Source organism: Siphateles boraxobius, unplaced genomic scaffold (assembly GCF_051911475.1).
Source record: "Siphateles boraxobius isolate OS27281-9 unplaced genomic scaffold, OSU_SipBor_1 16, whole genome shotgun sequence".
Taxonomy (NCBI): Eukaryota; Metazoa; Chordata; class Actinopteri; order Cypriniformes; family Leuciscidae; genus Siphateles; species Siphateles boraxobius.
Window position 1 is genome coordinate 4164441 of NW_027508766.1, and position 20421 is coordinate 4184861.

At 38.1% G+C, this 20421-nt stretch overlaps 2 protein-coding genes across 5 annotated transcripts in view; one reads left to right on the forward strand and one right to left on the reverse strand.

The window, feature by feature from the left end:
- Positions 1-740: 740 nt before the first annotated feature.
- Positions 741-20239, reverse strand: wdr44 (WD repeat domain 44). Of its 2 annotated transcripts, XM_077231220.1 has the most exons (20): positions 19836-20239; positions 19587-19733; positions 18333-18366; positions 15415-15492; positions 14178-14784; positions 13854-13987; positions 13663-13755; positions 10715-10851; positions 9953-10036; positions 7611-7869; positions 7354-7492; positions 5396-5460; positions 5192-5308; positions 4936-5058; positions 4028-4219; positions 3776-3877; positions 3497-3612; positions 3272-3399; positions 1645-1779; positions 741-1540 (listed from the first exon to the last, which is right to left on the reverse strand). In XM_077231220.1, the coding sequence occupies exons 2-20, from the start codon at positions 19661-19663 to the stop codon at positions 1452-1454; spliced, it is 2709 nt and encodes a 902-aa protein (XP_077087335.1). In that variant the 5' UTR covers positions 19664-19733; positions 19836-20239; the 3' UTR covers positions 741-1451. The 2 variants fall into 2 exon arrangements, with proteins under 2 accessions (XP_077087335.1, XP_077087336.1); XM_077231221.1 differs by having other exon boundaries at positions 15216-15492; positions 19587-19844.
- The window catches only part of klhl13 (kelch-like family member 13), a 77710-nt gene continuing 77479 nt past the window's right edge, over positions 20191-20421 (forward strand). The window contains exon 1 of one of the 3 annotated variants that reach the window (XM_077231230.1): positions 20191-20275. The gene's annotated coding sequence lies outside the window, so the exon portion shown is untranslated. The remainder of the gene's footprint in view (positions 20276-20421) is intronic. The other 2 variants (XM_077231238.1, XM_077231242.1) reach the window with 2 other exon arrangements.

Genomic DNA, 20421 nt, shown 5'->3' on the forward strand with positions numbered 1-20421 from the left:
CTAAATGTGAGCATGCATTTACTCATTTCACTGGCACTAAAACAGATTCAATATTCCTCAAAATCAATAAAATCAGTAAAATGTAAAAATTCTACGCAAACCTCCAATAATTAAATGTTAAATAAAACAAATATTTTTATGCATTTAATCTCACTTTATTGACCAATGTACTTGCGGCTGACCTTTGATGAATCAGTTAAACCATAAGCAAATATGTCTTTAGATTTTTTTTTTGGGAAGCAAATGTCAAACTTTCTTTTCTTGCACCATAATCTTCTGCAATCCAGAATGAAAGCACAGCTCAAAGGTTTGAGCTGCGCCCTCTACTGTACACGCGTGAATATGCATTTCCAAAAATTGAATATGCATTTCAATTTTATTGTGAAAGGGCTTTTACATTTGCAAAAAAATAGAACTTTTTTGTTTAAAAAACTCAAAATAATCAAGCCCAGCCCAGGTGAGTAAACGTAACGTAAATGTAATATAACGCTTTACGTTTATTAAAAAGTAACTAAGTAACAGTTACTTTTTAAGGGAGTAACAATATTGTTATGCATTATTTTTCAAAGTAACTTTCCCCAACACTGCACGCACGCATGCGCACACACACGCGCACACACACACAATTGGCTTATTGGCTTTGCTCTAAACATGTGACCAAAATAAATATTTTACAGGGTTTGTTGTGTATCTCAGTGAAAAACCTTTTTACTGCATAGAGAGATTAAAACACAAGGGAATATCTTCATACATATTTTTTTATTTATTTCTGGAGTCATACATAAAAAAAAAATCAAGTTCAATTATTTTTACAACAAAATAACACTGACCAAGATTTTTAATTTGAAACGAGTTTAGTTAGTGCTCATGATGTTTTCCAGAAACCTTGAGTTTGGGGTTAAAGTGTGGAGGAGGAAATTAGTTTGTGTGTGTGTGTGTGTGTGTGTGTGTGTGTGTGTGTGTGTGTGTGTGTGTGTGTGTGTGTGTGTGTGTGTGTGTGTGTGTGTGAGAAGGGCTGACCACCTGTGTCTCTCATATCCATTCAGTCTCCATACAGGCTTGCAGTTTCACTCATCCATTAAAAATGGCATCACTGATCTGTGCAATTTAAAGCCCTTTTGTGCATGTACAGTAACAATACAACAATATCTCTCCAAACAAAAATCAAATTAAAAAGAAAGGAAGGTAAAGAAAGATGCGTTGAGCTGTAACGTCTGTCCCTGCTCCTCAACTGTCCCCACCTTCCAACTTCCTGGGTCCCTGTTCTCTGTGAATAAGGCGGGGCTTATAATCTCCGCCTCTCAGAGCACTCTCCAGCAGCTGATTGGTCAATGAAGGGGTCTCAGTTAGATGTAAAGTGGTACTGATTTTGCTTTAGCTCTGTCCGACAGCTGAGAGGAGCTTTTAAATTATTACATATACTTGTTGGGTGTCATATTCAGCACAAGCACTCAGTATTTCTTAACATTGACAAAAACTTTAATGGCTCCGGTGAAATCAGCAGAGAGCAAAACTTCAGTGTGATCTGTTTTCAATGCCCCTGAGGACAAGAAAAGAAAGAGTGGGTTACTTTTGTTCAATACTACCACATACAGTGTACTGCTGTGATTTCACAATGCTAGTTGCCATAGTTACAGTCAGTACCTGAAGGGATGGTCTCAGAGTCATCTGTGCTGTCACTCTTACAGTCGGAGTCTGCCTTCTCTGTCCCTGCCTCCTGAGGCACGATGAGATCCGGATGCGGAGCAAAAATGGCCGAAGTCACCACGGCATTATGAGCTACAAATCATAAGGCAGAAGTAAATTTAAAAAAAATGACAGACAATAATGCTTGTTATGGGTGCACATTTGGGGGGAAAATCCCGCAAGGTTTGATGTGCTTGTTTTTAGGGCTGCACAATTTGGCCAAAATATTTGTGATGATATATCAATACGATAATAATAATAATAATAATTATTATTATTATTATTATTATTACTACTACTACTACTACTAAATTAAAATAATAAATTAAGAAATATTACTTATTTCACTGTAAAAAAAAAGAAAAAAGTTACATTTACATTTATTCATTTAGCTGACGCTTTTATCCAAAGCGACTTACAATTGCTATATTTCAGAGGACGCATGCCTCTGGAGCAACTAGGGGTTAAGTGTCTTGCTCAGGGACACATTGGTGTCTCACAGTGGATTCGAACCCGGGTCTCTCACACCAGAGGCATGTGTTTTATCCACTGCGCCACCACCACCAAAATGTAAAATGTAAATGTAATAATTATTTTATTTTACATTACAAATGTAAAATTATAATACTAACATTTATGACGGTCTTAATTTCTTCATTTTTAAACGTTGAGTCCGTGCCGACGACTTTACTTCAGTATTGTGAAATGGAATATATATACGTCATCAGACAAGGACCACCATTTCAGAGTGTCAGCAAATGTTCTAATTTTGACTAAACAGATCGTGCGCTAACACAGTAAATGTGGTCAAATTTAATTTCATACAGACGGCGGAAAACCACATGGAGCCCTTAAAGGGATAGTTCACCTCGAAATAAAAATTCTGTCATCCTTTACTCGCCCTCAAGTTGTTGAATTTCTGTTGATGATCCCCATTGACTTCAATCGGGGGTTGTTTTCATTTCATATTATGGCAGTCAATTCTTCAAAATAGCTTCTTTTGTGTTCAGCAGAAGAAAGAAATTCATACAGGTTTGGAACAACTTGAGGGTAAGTAAATGATGACAGCATTTTCATTTTTGGCTGAACTATCCCTTTAAAGCTTCTCTTTTGTTGACAACAGCTGGTTTATAGGTGTTTATTTTAAGTTTGGGAATATGGTTGGAATGCGTTGCATTCTCAAATGCACGTTATAAGAGACCAACACTGAGCAAATGCAGAGATGAGTTCAGGTGGAGCAGCATTTACTGCAAACTGAGTCGCAAAGAGACTGAAAACACTGGATCATGAGCTGCTCGCGTGTAAAAGACGTGCTTTGCTCTGAAACTCAGTGCGCATATATTTATTGGATTGAATCGCAATCTTTTCGATTTGATAATCACACTGATCCATATCACATTTTTTGGTTGTATTTCCATTAATCATGCAGCCCTAACTATCATTCTTAATAGTTCTGAACGCGGCGGCTGTGTAACCTTCAGTCAGTCAAGCATTCCAGATATTAACTATTATTTGACAGATTACCAAATATCTGTGTAACTGCTGCTCTCAGTACGTGATTCATAATATGATTCCATCATATTACCTTTGATCCCTTCCCAGAAGTCATTGCGGTCTCTCCGCACAGAAGTGAACTTGCTTAGGTCGTGGTATGTGCTCCAGATGTACACATACTTGTCCTCTGAGCCGCTCACAATGAAAGAGTAGTCGTGACTACAAGAACAAGAGCACATTCTTGAGATTTGAGAACTTTCAGGAGAAGTGTAAGATCAGAGATGGACATATAGTCTAACAGGGTTGCTACTCTCACCTGAAGCTGGCTTTGATCTGACTGCTGCTGTTCACATAGCCTTTGTACTTCATAGACAGAGACAAATCTCTGAGGTCATACAGGCGAATGCGAGAGTCGTTTGACGTCACCAAGATCTGCAGACGAGAAAAGGAGATTGGCATTAACTGAGACTGAATGATGGAACGTTACCTTGAATGACAAATGTTTTAGTGAAGTAAAGAAGTAAAGTTTCAGATCTAACTGCAGCCTTTTTGTATTTTCAGTCTTTCCTCTTTCATGAACAACTCTGTGTCTTGCCTTGTTCTCTCCTGGCAGCGGCTCAATACCGGTGATTTTGCGGCCCACGCGATTCCTGCCTCTCGTGGAGCGAACATGGATTTGGGTGTGATACTTAAGACGCTGAGCCGAACATGATGAAAGAAGAAATTAGTGATTTATAATCCACTAGTTATAGTTTGATTTATAAATCAATGCAGTGTGCATGGTGTTCCTCCATTTTAAGTGAAAATCGTTGTTCCCATCTTAAAGCTCACAAGAACAAACACTCACCTCTGTGTCATAGAAAATGCAGCGCCCATCGTAGGTGCCGATAACCGCATATTTTCCATTCTGGCAGAAGTTAGCTGCTGTTATCAGACGCGTCTGTCCGTCTACCTCATTCCACAGTGCCACTTTCTTATCTGGAATATTCCATAACCGCAACTTTCCATCCAAAGAACCGCTCAAAAAATACCTGTCATCCTGAGAGAAAAATACAGGCATTAAAACCAGTGGTATTTTAGTATCACATAAAAAAACATTTTCTTCATTTTGGTCTTTTTAAAATGTCTATATAGTTTTTATTGAGCTTTAGTTTTTAATTTTAGTTTATTTGGTTTTAGTATTTTACTTAAAGGGCTAGTTCACCCCAAAATAAAATTTCAACATGAGGGTGAGTAATTAATGAATTGTTGACTTAATGAAGCTTCAGTTTTTTTTATTCAGCTAATATTCATTTTATTTCGAAAAATAAAGTTTGGCATTAGTTTGGGGTCAGTAAGTTTTTTTTATTAATAGTCTTGTTCAAAAAATTGCCAGTTTACTATTTCAAATAAATGCTGTTCTTTTGAACTTCATATTCATGAAAGAATCCTGAAAAAATGTATCACATTTTACAGATATATATTAAGCAGCACAACTGTTTTCAACATTGATAATAATTAGAATTATTATAATGATTTCTGAAGAATCATGTGACACTGAAGACTAACAATATTGAAAATGCAGCATTGCATCACAGGAATAAATTACCACATTTTAAAATTAAATAAAACCTTTTGTAATAATATTTCACAATATTTCTAATTTTGATCTAATAAATGCAGTCGGGTGGGCGTAAGAAATTTCTTTCAAAAACATCTTACCAACCCAAAATTTAAAAAGTAGTGTATACCAGAGTACACAAGCAGCACACTCACCCTGGGATGAAATGCAATGGCTGTAACAAAGTCTATATGCTGAAAACAGCAGAGACACTCTCTCCTGGAGATGTGCCACAAACGAACCGTCTTATCCATTGATGATGACAGCAGGAAGTAGTTCTATTCAGAAAAGAACACCATTACAGTATGTCAGATTGCGATTCATTAAATTGAGAATTTCAAAACGTTTTCCACACTCAATTCTTTATTAGTGTTTTCGTTCAGTGGAGCACTGATGACCATAACCTCTCACCTTCGACCAGGACAGATCCAGCAGGTCAGCCGTATGACCCTTGTACTTGCAGAACGGAACCTGCCGGAATGGTAGATTTCTGTCCTCAGTGTCTGCATCTTCCACTGCAGCACCAAACTGAGCAACAGAAAGCAAGAGACACATTTTAGTGTTTTAAATAGTCATTAATCAGTATGAACTCCAAAACCTGAAAAAATACCTTACCCCTCCTTCAGTGTCTGATTTAGAGGAACACAGACTCTCCTGAGAGGGAGACGGCGACACACGTCCTGAGAGAGAAAGAGAGAAATCAGAGACTCTTTTAAAAAAAGGAAACCACAAAAAATAGTAAAAAAAAATTTTATTTAATTAAAGTAGTTCACTTTTTAAAAAAACTTTTGCTGATAATTTACTCACCCCCATGTCATCCATGATGTCCGTGTCTTTCTTTCTTCAGTCGAAAAGAAATGAAGGTTTTTGATGAAAGCATTCTAGGATTTTTCTCCATATAATGGACTTCATTGGGTACCAAACGGTCCAAGGTCCAAATGACAGTTTCAGTGCAGCTTCAAATGGCTTTAAACGACACCAGACGATGCATAAGGGTCTTATCTTGCGAAACAATCTGTCATTTCAAAAATAAATAATAAAAGTTTAAGTTTTATAAGCACAAAAGCTTGCCTTGCTCTGTTCTGTGATGCACGTTCGTGACTCTCCTGTTCGAACTCGTTCATCAAAATGAACGAATCTTTTTTTGATTCATTTTGTTCATTTAACAAACAAAATGACTCGAAAAAGATTCACGAAGGAGAGTCACGAACGTGATTACAGAACAGAGCAAGGCGAGCATTTGTGCTTATAAAACTTAAACTTTTTTTATTTATTTTTGAAATGGCCGATCGTTTCGTAAAATAAGACCCTTATGCATCGTCTGGTGTCGTTTAAAGCCATTTGAAGCTGCACTGAAACTGTCATTTGGACCTTGGACATTTGGTACCAATTGAAGTCCATTATATGGAGAAAAATCCTAGAATGTTTTCATCAAAAACCTTAATTTCTTTTCGACTGAAGAAAGAAAGACACGGACATCTTGGATGACATGGGGGTGAGTAAATAATCAGCAAAAGTTTTTTAAAAAGTGAACTACTCCTTTAAAGTTATTTGACACAATAATTGTGTGTGCCATGTATATGTATGATTATTAGAGAATTGTGCCATTAGCTTAGCAACATGCCAAAACCAAACTCTTCTGAAATTTCTTGTGAGAGTCGCCTCCCATGCAGAATGCTACTTCTGCGGCAAGTTGCATGCCTACGTAGAGCAAACCAAATCAGTCACTTGAGAGGTTTCAAGAGGGTTAAGATGCTTTAGAAGGCAGTAAACAGCTCACAAAGTTTTGCATACGCTCTACAAAAGCAGCAACACAATAGTGCTGTGATTTAAAAGCCAGCTGCTTTCATTGATTTTCAGATGAAGCGTTTACTTCCTAGACAAAGATTAAGTTTAACCTTGGGCTAAACTACACAGAGGCGATTCATCTTTTAAATGTAATTTTAGCTCTAGTTACGTTTCATACTTTTTCTCTCTCTTTAACGCCATTCCAGCTTCTATGGATATGTTCATGGCGAGAGCATGGCGGGTTTAGTTATTCAAAAATAAAACTAAATAAGATGTTTAATAATATACATATTTTTATATACAAGTCTAAATTTGGAATTACTGCTTCAAAAAACTTTTCAAAAGTATCAACAGAATAAACAAGTTTCTCAAAAGGGGTAGAAGTATTACAGTCCAGCAAAATATGTTTAATGGACAGTGGATTCTGATAAGATGAACACTTTGGTGAATTTTCTCCTGATAGTAAAAAATTATGTGCGAGTCTTGAGTGTCCCATGTGGCATTGTGTGTAAATGACTTGATCCCAGCGATTAATAAACTGGAATATATGTTTTTTCCCAACATCAAGATTAATTTCATGTAGTTTGTTGTTTAAGCACTGATAATACATTTCATTTGAAACAGGTCATTTCAACACATCTGACGACCAGAATGTGTCTAAATACGTTTTTGGGGCCACAGTATATACTGTAAATTAAAGGGAAGGTACAGCATGTTTTGAATACAATAAAAAATCTTTACATAGGAGTCTTCATATACAATATTGTGCACGTGTGCATGTTTACCATCTGTGTTGTATTTTATTCTCATGTTGTTGAAATAGTCATAGGCATTTTTTAGGACCCATATCCGAACCACATTATCCTGCCCTGCTGTAGCCAACAGCCGCCCGCAATGAGAGAATTTCATTGTCCAGACGGCACCCTGAGAGAGGAAGAGAGGGGACGAGGGAGTGGTCAAATCACTAAATAATTAACTAACTACATCACAAATCACAAAATAGGTCAAAGTTCACATGAAAGGTCGCACACGCTCTCCTCACCATGTGTTCTCCACTCAGGTCCTGCACTACTTTGATTTGGTCAAAGTCAAAGGGCCCTTTGAAGCTGTGAGCCGCTTTAAACTTGACCGGTCGGGTGTACGGCATCCCCTCGTCATCACTGGATGATGGGTCGTCCTGGTCCGTGTGGAATACTTCATCTCGAACACTCTTGACTTTATTCACGGCTTTCTCTCCATATTCCTCCGCCAAGTGCTTCGCTCTCTTCACCGATTTGCCTAGAAACTTCTTAAGCTGTGTACTGAGTGAAGGACGAAGAACAAACAGGTGTCTAAAATCATTATCACTGGACCCTCTAGCTATATACAGTATATTTGAATGGTAATGTAATTATAATCAGATAAAAAGTTTGGGGTCAGTAATTTATAGGGCTGGACCCGAATATTCGAATATTCGTTCGGTGGGTTGGTATTCGATTTGAAAATGTGACATTCGAATATTCGTTTTTTGTGCACACCTGGTATCCCCCTTTGAAACGGTTCTCATTCGCTCTTGATTATTTTTTACACTATAAAATCTGGTGAAATATAATACTTAATATAACTTTGTTATAGGTACTTAATAAATATAAATTTTTTTTCTTCTTGGACTACTAAAAGTGTTCCTACAACGGGAGTATTATCTGGCTAAAGCACAGAAAAGCGGAGTTTGTATGGACAGGACAGAAGTGCATGCCTGAGCTTGTATTTTGGGTTAAGCTGCGTTGATTTGACATTGTGGAAAATAGAATAATAGAAACAAAATGTTTTATCCTTTTTACCCGTTATTATCAATCTTAATTAATCTACTGCGAAATATAGGAGATATATTTAGTTTTTCTATATTTAAATTTCGGTTTTACTTATCTAAACCTACCCTACTTTGTCAGTGAGAAAAATATTATAAGACTACCTTATTAAAAATATTGCTTAAGTTAACAGACCTGTCCTGTCTGTATGTGTGTGTGTGTGTGTGTGTGTGTGTGTGTGTGTGTGTGTGTGTGTGTGTGTGTGTGTGATTCTCTATTATTCTCACTAGTGCAGTGTCCGTTCTCGGAGCATATAAGCTCTGCTCTCGTGAGACGCGCTGCTTCCTGCTCGCGCTGTTCTGTAGTTTATTAAAAGTTTATTAATTCTGAACGTGTCGCGTCACGCCAGTCTATCTATATTGCACCAAGTACGACACTGCACTCCCTTGTGAAGTCGTTTGGATGAACGGTTCTCGAAATAATCAAAATGCAAACGGACAGACAGACATCAGACATCCCAACTTGCAAGAAGACTGTTCGGTTTTGTTGACGGGGGGGGGGGGGGGGGGGGGGTTGATCGTTCGGTTTTGTCTGTCTTACATGCGCTTCAAGAGGCACACACGCACATTTGCACACACACGCAAGGTCTCTCGCTCTCTCCCTCTCTGTCGTGCGGGCGCTACACGGTTTGGAGCTCGCAAGCTCTAGATTCCGGGAGATTGGAACTGATTTGCGGGCATCAGGGAGCCGCTATCATTATGCGGGAGACTCCGGGAACTTCCGAGAGACTTGAGATGTCTGAGACGTATAGAGATTCCGAAACTTTGAATATTCGATGTTCATTACTACCGAAGCTTCGAAGCTCAAAAAATGGTTTTCGGACCAGCCCTAGTAATTTATAAAGAAAATACTGCATTTATTCAGGAAGAATGCATTAAATTGATCAAAATTTACAGTAAAGACAATTATAAAGGTATAAAAGATTCCAATCTCAAATAAATGCTGTTCATTTGAACTTTCTATATTTATAAAAAGTGCATCCCGGTTTCCACAGAAATATTAAGCAGCACAACTGTTTCAACAAAACCAAATCAGCATTGAATGATTTAGATGATTTAGCAGTAGAGTACATTTTTATTTCAAACAAATGCAAATGTTGTTCTTTTGAACTTTCGATTTATCTAAGAATCCTAAAGAAATAATGTATCACTGTTTCAAAAAAATTAGTAGAAAATCAGCATATTAGATTGATTTCTGAAGGATCATGTGACACTGAAGACTGCAGTAATTTACTCCAGTCTTCAGTGTCACATGATCCTTCAGAAATAATGATGCTGAAAATACAGCTTTCACAGGGATAAATTAAATTTAAAATATATTAAAATAGAAAAACATTATTTTAAATTGTAATAATATTTCACTATAATAATAATTTACTGTATTTTAATCAAATAAATACAGCTTTGATGAGCACTTTCAAGCACTTAGAAAAATCTACAAAAAAAATCTACCAACCCCAAACTTTTGAGCAGTTGAGCACCATTTATTTTCTCAAACTATAATTTTTTTTACAGTTATAAATAAACATCTCTCTTACGTTCTCTGTTTCAGTTTCCCTCCATCTGTGTCTGTGAGGGCAGGCTGGGACTTATCATCATCATCCGACTGTGCTGCATCATTTCTGCCAAGAAAAAAGAACGTGTGAGATCCCACCCTAAAGCGTACAGAGCTGCTGACTTTAAAACAGGAGTTCTCTTTAAACCCCTTTTAAAATTAGGTTGCATTTAATCCTGATGTAAAATGAGAAATACTGATCCAGGACCAGATCCAGCAACCCAACTGTTTCAGAATAACCACACTATCAGAAACTACAAAACTGTTATCAGCTCAGCATTATGAAGCACTTCCTGCCAAAATGTTCGACTCATGTTTGAGGGGTTTCAAATCAGAAGAGAGCGGGAGTGGAGAAGAGATTACATGCCTTCTTCCTTCAAAAGAGGAAAAACAGTCTGTAGGTTTCATTCTGACTGATAAAACGAGGGCAGATGAAAGTGTGGCGAATCGGATTACTGGTAGGATTCAATCCTGTTGCCTAAGGGCCCCATCGCATCAGCACAAGCAGAGTGTCATATAAGGAAAATGATCCTTGATATCACACATAAAATGTAAAATCAGCTCAGAAGAGTTCCACAACTCTGTGATGGATTGTGGATTATATGGTACAGCAGGACATCTCAGGCCTCATGACATCTTGGATTCATCATATTTTTCAAAGTCCCCAATCAGATAACTTGTGTTTCTATGTTTCAGGTTGAAGTGAAGAAATGCTGGTGCATAATGGAAAAAGCAGTTCTCTTACGAGATATACTCCTTGGTTCTCCTCATGATGTGCAGTGTGAGTGGGTTGATTCCAGTGGGGAGTTTCTCTTCTGCCTGGATCAAAGGGATCTCCTCACCAGTATCCAGATTCTTGATCATCACACTTGCAAGAATCTCCTGCACAACAAAAACACACGGATTACTGCCTTGAGTAATAACCATTATACTATAAGTGCATAGCAGCACAAAGAAAACTGCAGGAGGCCATATAAAACAACCAGTCAAAAGCCTGTTGAATGAAAAGCCTGAATGAATGAACTATCGGTCATCCTCCTAATATTATTTATCAACTTAACTACTTTTCAGATAATCAGTAACAAGTGCTGGCACTAGAGACGTTTAAAAACAGCCGATGATCCGTGCCGATTATATCGGTAAAACATGACCGACAGCAACTCACACTGGCCCTCATTTATCATTCTTGCGTAGAAACGGGCGTATATGTAGGCGTAAGATTATGCTTACACTCCTCTCACCGCCTGATTTATGAAGCTGTGCGTACCTTTGAAATCCAGGTGTACGCAATACCTGCCCTTGATAAATGCCGCGGCTGAAAACGATCGTCATTAGAATAACACGCCCCTATATATTCAAGTATCCGCTTCCCCCACACCCTCATTTTACGCCATGGACACACGAAAGACGGCAAAGAGGAGACACTTCTCTAGAGATCGATACCATCACCATCATGAAAAATTATTATTAAATCAAACAACAAGAGAACATGCAACATATAATCAGGGACTCATACTATAAATTAATATAAATTAAATAAGTGCAACTGCATGAAATAAATAAAAGCCAAACAAAATAAATAGTACAATAAATTAAATAGTAAAAATAAAATAAATATTTCCAATGTCACGTTCCAATATTGTCCACCACATAAAACAAATAATTTAAAAATAACACACAAATACAGTCCTTAAATACAACAATGTTAAAAATACATTCAAATCATTTAGTAACACAATTAGGCCAATAGTAATTCGTGCCGAACTTGAAAAAAGTAATGATAAAAATATTCAGGCCTACTATTAGGCGTGTTGTAGCCATTAACTAAGTGCATTTAGTTTCATATTTGTTAAAAAATAATAATGTTATTTTTTCCCCATCTATGTTGATTATGAAAAGTGAACATAGGCTAAGATAGGATGCGCAATATATTGGGAGACATGCTCAGACATGATTTTGGCCACTTAATTAAGTTTTGTTTTGTAGAAAGCCTTTCTTTAAAGTGAATTTCGTTTTGTATAAATTGTATCTTAATTTTAATATTTTTTTCATCAACCAATTGCCTGGATTTAATAAATAAGAAGCAAATAGCAGACAATATAATCATGAGTTATGACATGGAGGCGCGGGCGCGGTCCCTTGCACTGCACGTGAACTGGAGCGCATCTCATCACAAATCAACCGAAACTCAGTATATGCCTCACAGACATGAGAAATATATCTATAAAGAAAGCTTGAAATGTCTTTAAACGAAACAATTATAAACGAAAAGAAATAGGTTACTCTCTCTATAGGCGCGTTCACTACGGAGATGGTGATCATCAATTTCATCTTTGCAGACACAACACTAGTTTATTAATAGAAATAAAATACAAATTTATTTTTAAAAATGGTGTTGATCGCGTTTTGGAAAAGAGCTTCTCATATCTTTTAGTTTGTCAGTGCGTTTTGTGGTGTTAGGAATTGTTTTTCTGCGCATTTCCGCACTAACTCAAAACGTGCGTACATGTACACCACCTCCTGACCTGGCGTAGGATTTGAGCGTGCCGTACGCCAACGTCCATATTGATAAATATCAAAGTCACCGTGGTTTTGGGTGTACGCTGGAAATTTGGTGTACGCACTTTTGATAAATGAGGGCCACTGTGTGTGAAGAAAATCTCTTGTGTTGAGTTAGTTAGGGCAAGTTAATGCGACAATAAAGCATTAACAGCTAAAAACAGCTACACAAAAGCAGGCTCTATTTGACCCTATGAATCACCCGTAGTTCAAACCAGGGTTGCCAGATCTCTAGATTTTCCCTATACTAAACATTATTTGTAGCATGCCACTCATCCAATAATCGAAAATAGCTCTGTGCTTTGTTACTTCTAAAAAGAAACAAAGTGTCATCTTTCAAATTCTGTCCATTTCATCACGAAAAGCAGCAGCACGGAGCTCGAGTCTATTCTTCCACTTTAATACAAATTATAACTAGAAAAACATGCATGAATATCAGAAGGTAAGTTGAAAGATACAGTACAACTTACCGAAACCCATATCAAATCTCATGTAATCACTCAATCAGTGTTTCATTTAGCTCAGTAAAGTCATCTGTCTGTTAGTTAGCTTTTTTTTTAAACTAGAGGTTTACTGTTAATGTTACTGTTAATTATATATGCATGTTTGAATAAATTTGCCACGAAGACAAGTGCTTATGAAAACTAACTTACATGTGTAACTGAGTTGAATACAAACATTTCAGCTTTTATTTGAGTGTAAATATTATATCTGGAAATAAATAGCAGTTGAATATAATAGCTCTGTAGTTAATTTCAACCTCTATTATAGTGTACCAAATGAGAGGGTTCTCTTTATAGTTTGCAGCATTATTTGGCAGAGATTTTTTTTCCATAAGAAAAACCAAACTATCGGTATCATACTATCATTCTGAATAATCGGCTATCGGTATGGGCTGAGAAATTTCATTGTGGTGTATCTCTAGCTGGCATCATATTAATATTCATAAGCCATGGTAATAAAGTTTAGAATGTGTCCCTCCCACTTTCCAGATTATAGAATGTTACAAGAATAAGTCCTAAAACCAGGAAATCAGTTCCGGTTCCATCATCCCCAAGTCAGTGAGTTTTTTGACAGGTTTTCTGGTTAAATGCCTGAAAAATGTCTGTGATATATATATATATATGACATTACCTCATCCGTAAGCTCTCTGCCTGAGTTAGATCTTGGTCTTTGAGGTCCAACGGTCTCGTTGCCATTAGAATTTGATGCCTGCTCGTCGTTTTCCTATTCATACAAAATTACAGACAACTGTATGGTTTAAAATATTCAGTGTGAAATCTACATATTTATATTATCTGAAATCTCTATATTTAAATTCAAACCTGTGCAGTGACTACTTTATCGCCACTAGTGGCGCTAGCAAGGTCCAGGGAGTGCTGGAATTCTTTAGTAATACACCGTACTGTGGCATTTGGACTGACCAATCCACACAGCTCGTCCGCTGGCTCTACAGAGACTGAAATTAAAGAGCACGATATTGCTTTAGTCATTATATAAAATTTCACATTTCATTTTATAACAAAAAGAAGTGGTAATCACTATAGGACGGCACAAAAATATGGTCATCAAAAAAAGTAACAGAGCAACATTTTTACTTGTTAAACCAGTGACATCATTGAAGAAACTTCAAAACTCTAACTATATACCTTCTAGCCCTGTTGGTCGCATCACTTCCTGGGATTTTTTACTAGCTGAAAAGCTGGGCCGTGAGGGGGGAGGCGGCCTAGGAGGTGGAGCCCCGGTGGGTGGAGGTGGCCTTGAGGGCGGTTGCTTCTTGGTGCTAGCTACAATGTCTGGCTCCACTGTAAACTGTCTGGGAGGTTTGGAAGGTCCAGGGTCATCTGCATCAGACATAGGGACTAGCTCTAGAATATCAGCAGTTTCCGCACAAGGCAGGGAGGCGGGTTGCGACGGTTGACCCAAAGCACTTGTAATGTCAGGAGGGGGTGGCATAGCCTGGTCCTGACTCGCTTGGGCGGGACCAGCCACATCTGGTGCTCTGTCCTCAATGCCCTGTGACCTCACTTCCTTTGGTCTTACATCAGGCAGCTGCCCAGTGCGACCAGAGTCATGTGGTGTCACATCAGGATTTTCTGGAGGCACTTCGGCTACCTCGGGAACCAGGTTTTCTTCAACACTGTAGCCTTCTGCTTCTGCCTTCAACCCTTCAGCGGCTGCACAGGTCTCCTCTCCTCTCAACAACTGATCTTCCACTCCACTCTTCTGACTCTCCTCTATAATACTGTCAATGATCTGGAAAGAGGGCCAGTCAGAAAATTGTGTTTTAGCATTCATGTAGAACGCATCTGTACATCAAAACAAAAGCTTTGTTTACACTGGGCATCTAATCTTATAGTGTTTCCCTACTACATCAATAATGATGTATGCTTACAGAGGTCACAGGGTCCACGTTTATTGATCAAGAAGAGTTTGGCATCCAGCCAACTTGCAATACAATATACAATACTCAGGAGCAGCAAATTATCAGGAGCTTTCGAACAAATATATGCATTTTAGTTTACTGGCACAAAACACCGAGTTTGTTTTGATGTGCAGCCTTTAACCTTGTCAACAGAACATACATTTTCTCTTTACATTTATTTAACATGCTATTTATTTTGCTATGCAGCAAGTTGTGTTTTAATATTTGCATTAAGCATTTTTCCTGCTGGGTTGTTACTGACCTATTGACATGGACCACTTAAGAGAAATGGCAATTTTTTTGGGCAGACATCCAACAGCAAACATACACTAGAGAGCACAGCATGCTTCTTTTATAAATTGCCAATAAGTGAAACAGAGAGGCACTGGAAAGAGAGAGAGTAGATAAAGAATAAAAAGGGACAAGTAAGATCTGTACAGCTTTATCATGGCCAAACCCACCTGAAGAGAATCGTCATGGCGGGGTTCTGGCTGAGCCAATCCAGCAGTGACTTCCTCTACCACATTCTCTCCAGGACCCTACAGCCAATCAAAAGCAACAGATGAAAAACCAACCAATTCTCAAATTCAAACCCTTTATGTAGCTCATTTATAGGCCTAGAAATCTAGACGCACCTTAGCGGCAGCAAAATTTATTTTGCAGCCAGTGTAGTTTAGCAACTCTCCGGTAGCTATCGAGCTGGAAAAACTAAACTCTAGTCAGGCCAATCACATCGTGTATAGAGTTTGTGGGCAGGCTTAACATAATGACTGCAGATTTGTGACGTTTGCGCGTGAATTCCCTGCTACTTGAAAACAAAGAAGATGACCGCTGCTGCTGGTGAACTGCGGTTTTTAGAATAGGCTTTGGCTGCGAGTCTGGAGGACTTGGAGTTAAGCTTTTCTTTGAGAAAAGAACAAAGAAAGGCACTTAGGTCATTCTTAAAAAAGGAAGATGTGTTCGGAGTTTTGCCGACCGGATACGGCAAAAGTTTAATATATCAACTAGCTCCGCTGGTGGGAAAACGCATGGGACTCACTCAGCCACAACCGTTCGTTGCTCTGGTTGGTTGTAGCGCTATCCTATTGCGTGCAGAGGGAATTTGAAAGACAACCGTTTATCCCGCTCCTCGGATTGGGGCATGCCAATGGTGAGTTCCCAGACCAAAAATCTTGATGTGGGTCTGGCTTGCCAGGCTAGCTCATTTACAGATTTTAAACACACACGAAAAATGTCAATTCAAATAAGAAAACATTTTTTTCGCCCATTTCAAATATTATTTAAATGTATATTTATTATTATTTAAATGCATCATTTCAAAGGTTTTGCGGCAGTAAGCGTTTTTTTTTATTTTAAAATACTTTTTTATTTTGTATTCAGCAACTAAATTAAATTGATCAAAATATATTTTGATAAATCTTGATAAAGAATTTAAATAAAAATTACAAAAGTATTTCACAAAAATATTAAGCAGTAAAAACTGTTTTCAACATTGATAATAATAGGAAATGTTTCTTGAGCACCAAATCAGCATATTAGTATGATTTCTGAGGATCATGTCAAGACTAATGATGCTGAAAATAAAGCTGACATCACTACAATAATAAACATTTTAAAATAGACAATTTTATATTGAAATAATATTTCACAATATTATTGTTTATTCTGTATTTGAGATCAAATAAATGCAGCCTTCCTGAGCATGAAAACTTTTGTTCACCCCAAAGTTTTGAACAGTAGTGCATTGTATATTATATTTTAAATGCATAATAATAATTAAAAAAAATTTAACCATGTATTGTTTATATTTATTCTGTTTTCCTAAAGAAGTCCTTCCCCAAACAACATTATTTGGTAACATTTTAGAGATTATTCATGTGATTCATGTCCTCACAAAGGCTAACAGAGTTCCAGAATTTTCAAAAAGGTAATTGAAAATACTATAACCGCAGTTGAGCTCTGGTTTGTTGGCCAGGATCAGTTTTCTTTAAATGATTAAACAGAGCTAGAGCAGAACCTCAGACCTTTGGTATCAACCTCAGATCATCTTTCCATTCTGCACTCATGTGACTGAAGCACTTCACCAAAAGGTTATAACCATCACCCTACTAAGACTTATGACTCAAACAAGACCAATGCACTGGCCAACACAGAATCTGATTCTACGAATCACCTGCACTTTGCGTGTTCATTTATTACATAATTTGCTCATGTTATTATTCTTTCAGCTACTAAAGGGTGGTGCATTCAATTCTGCTTACGTTCACCCAAAAAGTTTTGTTTTTCACCCAAAAATGAAATGTCTGTCATTAATCACCCTCATGTTCTAAACCCGTAAGACGTTTGTTCATCTTCGGAACACAAATAAGGATATTTTTGATGCAATTCAAGAGGTTTCTGACCCCCCTTAATGTTATTAAGCGACAGGAATACTTTTTGTGCACAAAAAAAAACAAAAATAACAACTTTATTCAACAGTTTCTTCCAGGGCTCTCAAGTGTCACGCATTGAGTATGACAGTCACTCATTTCGGTCTTTTCTCACGCTCTCCCGCCACACATTGTATTACTCACGCTGATAAACTATTTGTAATATATTCAATATGCCGCAGCACCCAAAACTCTGGCCGCACCGCTCTCACTGTGGAACCGGCAGGAATCAAGCGCATCTCCTCTGGTGTTGTTCGTGGAGCTACACAATAGCCAATCAGAAAATAGCACTATTGTATCTGGGTAAGATTTAACACAACAACCAATGAAAAAAAATTATCGGCCAATAAGTGCGGCAAATACTGAGCCGGCTTTCTGGCGTAGAACCTGGAAGCCCTGCATTGTGTTTACAATGTGAACTGCGTCAAAGACTGACACAGAAGAGAGAAATTGTTTAATAAAGTCGTTTCTTTTTGGGGGTGGGTGGGGTGGGGGGTCAATGGAATGTTTGCCCACAAATTTTTTTCCTTTCGCTTCATAATATTAAGGTTGAACCACTGTAGTCATATGGACTAGTATTTAACAATGACTTTACTACCTTTCTGGGCCTTGAAAGTGGTAATAACGTCACAGTCTAAGAAAGCTCTCAGATTTCATAAAAATATCTTCATTTGTGTTCCAAAGATGAACAAAGGTCATACGGGTTTGGAACGACATGATGAGGGTGAGTAATTAATGACAGAAATTTATTTTTTGGGTGAACAAACCCTTTAACACAATTTACCAATGCAATCAAATTGGCAGACTCTGTCTGGACCTACACATGGGCAAATGTTGCTAAATTACTCACAGTACATTCTCACAAAATTCTCTTTAATAATGTTTCCACTAAAAAAAAAGACATTGTACACAGGTAGATTCAAGTGTAAGTGAAAACAGGAAACTCTTACCCCTGGCTGAGGAAGTTCAAACTTTGCAGGTGACCTACAAGGAATATACAAACAAAGAATCAAGAACACTGGTCACCAGGGTCAAGATTCATACTCATACCACTCATATCATACATAACACAGAGCTCCATTTTGACATATATGCTCACATACTTCACTTGTGCAAAACATATGGAATTTCAGTCATCATTATGCTTAAGCACTGTATGAAGTCTAGTTTAGACTAATTAGTGAACATCAATAAAGTTGTGTAGAAAAAACACAGTCAGTGGAAGTGAGGGAGGACTCCTCCCAGCACTGAGTTAGCCTGATGCAGCATTCATGAACAGACAAGCCCCTCAATCACATTCATAACACACTCTTTAACCAGTAACCCTAAACATAAGCACTCTGTGACCCAACATACATTTTTTAAACCAGCCCTCAGCCACCACGGAAGACACTGTCAAAACACTCCTCCAACACTGTCACTGCTCTTCTCACACACACCTTAACCCACCCATGCTATGATAACAAGAGTAGGCGGATTTTCCTAAACTTGATAAAATGGAGACTCCTTCACAAAAGAGCATTTATTTTTGAACCTTCAGTCTTCAAATCTTTGTTCACATTGAGTCACTGGGTTTCTGAGTCATTCAGGCTCTTTTTTTTCTGAAAAGAGCTGTCATGTTTGTGACTAAAAATAAAACTGCCTATCAAACTAGCCTGAGTCTAAATACATGTAAGACTGCCACTTAAGAAATGGCTAAATTATTAGAAATATTAAGTTTAGTACAGTGGGAAAAATGCAAACTGGACGACATTTCTTGAAGGGATAGTCACAGTTCCCACAAAGTGCAGTTGTCATTATGTGAATATCCTCATGTTGTTTCAAACCTGTATGACTTCATTTCCGCATAGGAACACAATAGGAAAGGTTAGGGAGTGTGAACTATTCTTTAAAGCATTTAAAACCTTTTGGTAGAAGTGACAACACCAAAACAACATGACAGCAACATCCTCTGAAAGCTACGTGTCACAACGATATCGTGGATGTGTTTCAAAACTCTTAGCTGACTCGACTGTTCACTTGTGTAAGTCATATGACTTTATATATCCACATAATAAACGTTACGTTGAAGCAGTAAATCTATAAACAAGCAATGGGGCAACTGTTGACAGTTTTGACAACTTCATTCTTAATCGCGTAACAGACATCAGACATTTAACTAACGTAATATAACTAATAGTTTATAAAATGAATATAAGACTCACGCATGAGGTGAGGGAGTGAAGTTGACATCCTCCGCCGCATCGTAAAACTCCTCCGTGTCGCTGGTGTCCGACGCCATCGAGCCCGGGCTGCATACAGAGGCCGCCGCCACTGTTGCGATTGTAGCAAAAGGGGGGAAACTCCCAGAGCTTGTGAAGCAGGAGGCGAGAAAACAGACGTCTGATAAGTTACTGGATTTGAACCAGGCGTGCGTCTATGGCATGAGTGCTGGGAGAGGCCGCTCCGCTCACCTGAATGCACGATAACGCAAGCAGACACACGGCCTAGATTACAGGATCTCAGACGGCGGGGTTGAGTATAAGCAAAATCAGCCGCTTATGTCGATCTGATCAGAGGTAATGCAATGTTAAGGTCCGGCCAAGGCTGTCCATGCGCACTGTCAGTGATCCTGGCATATCAGGAAGATCCCCTAGCAGGATTTACGATCGAAAACAAACCGAGAGGAGAAACGGCGACAGGTCTTCTCGCGTCCACCGAAATCACGCAGGAACATCTCGCGGGGTTTGGACTCGGGGGCATGTTTCTGTTGAACAGCTGATCTGTTCTGCACTTTAGTCTTTGTTATTGTGAAGCATCAAGGACTGAGTTTGCTCCGACAGACAGACAGACAGACAGACAGCTAGCTTTTGTGATTGCTCTTTTTATCCACTGGAGAGTGCAGTAGGCTTGGGTCAGTAAAATTCTGTCTCACAGATCCGTGTTACTGTTTGTTGGTTGTTTAAAGACACAACATGTTAATATATATACAAATTTAAAACGAACAGTAAAGTATATTCAACAGATATTGTGGACCTCATTCCTCTTTAATGCTTATGG

Bases quoted from the DNA above. Each gene is read 5' to 3' on its own strand.
- wdr44 (XM_077231220.1), bottom strand. From the start codon at position 19,663: ATGGCGTCGGACACCAGCGACACGGAGGAGTTTTACGATGCGGCGGAG. The intron at 3,878-4,027 runs GTGAGTGTTTGT...TGTTCGGCTCAG, and splicing joins GCATTTTCTATGACACAGAG to CGTCTTAAGTATCACACCCA. The intron at 3,613-3,775 runs GCAAGACACAGA...TCTCGTCTGCAG, and splicing joins CGCTGCCAGGAGAGAACAAG to ATCTTGGTGACGTCAAACGA.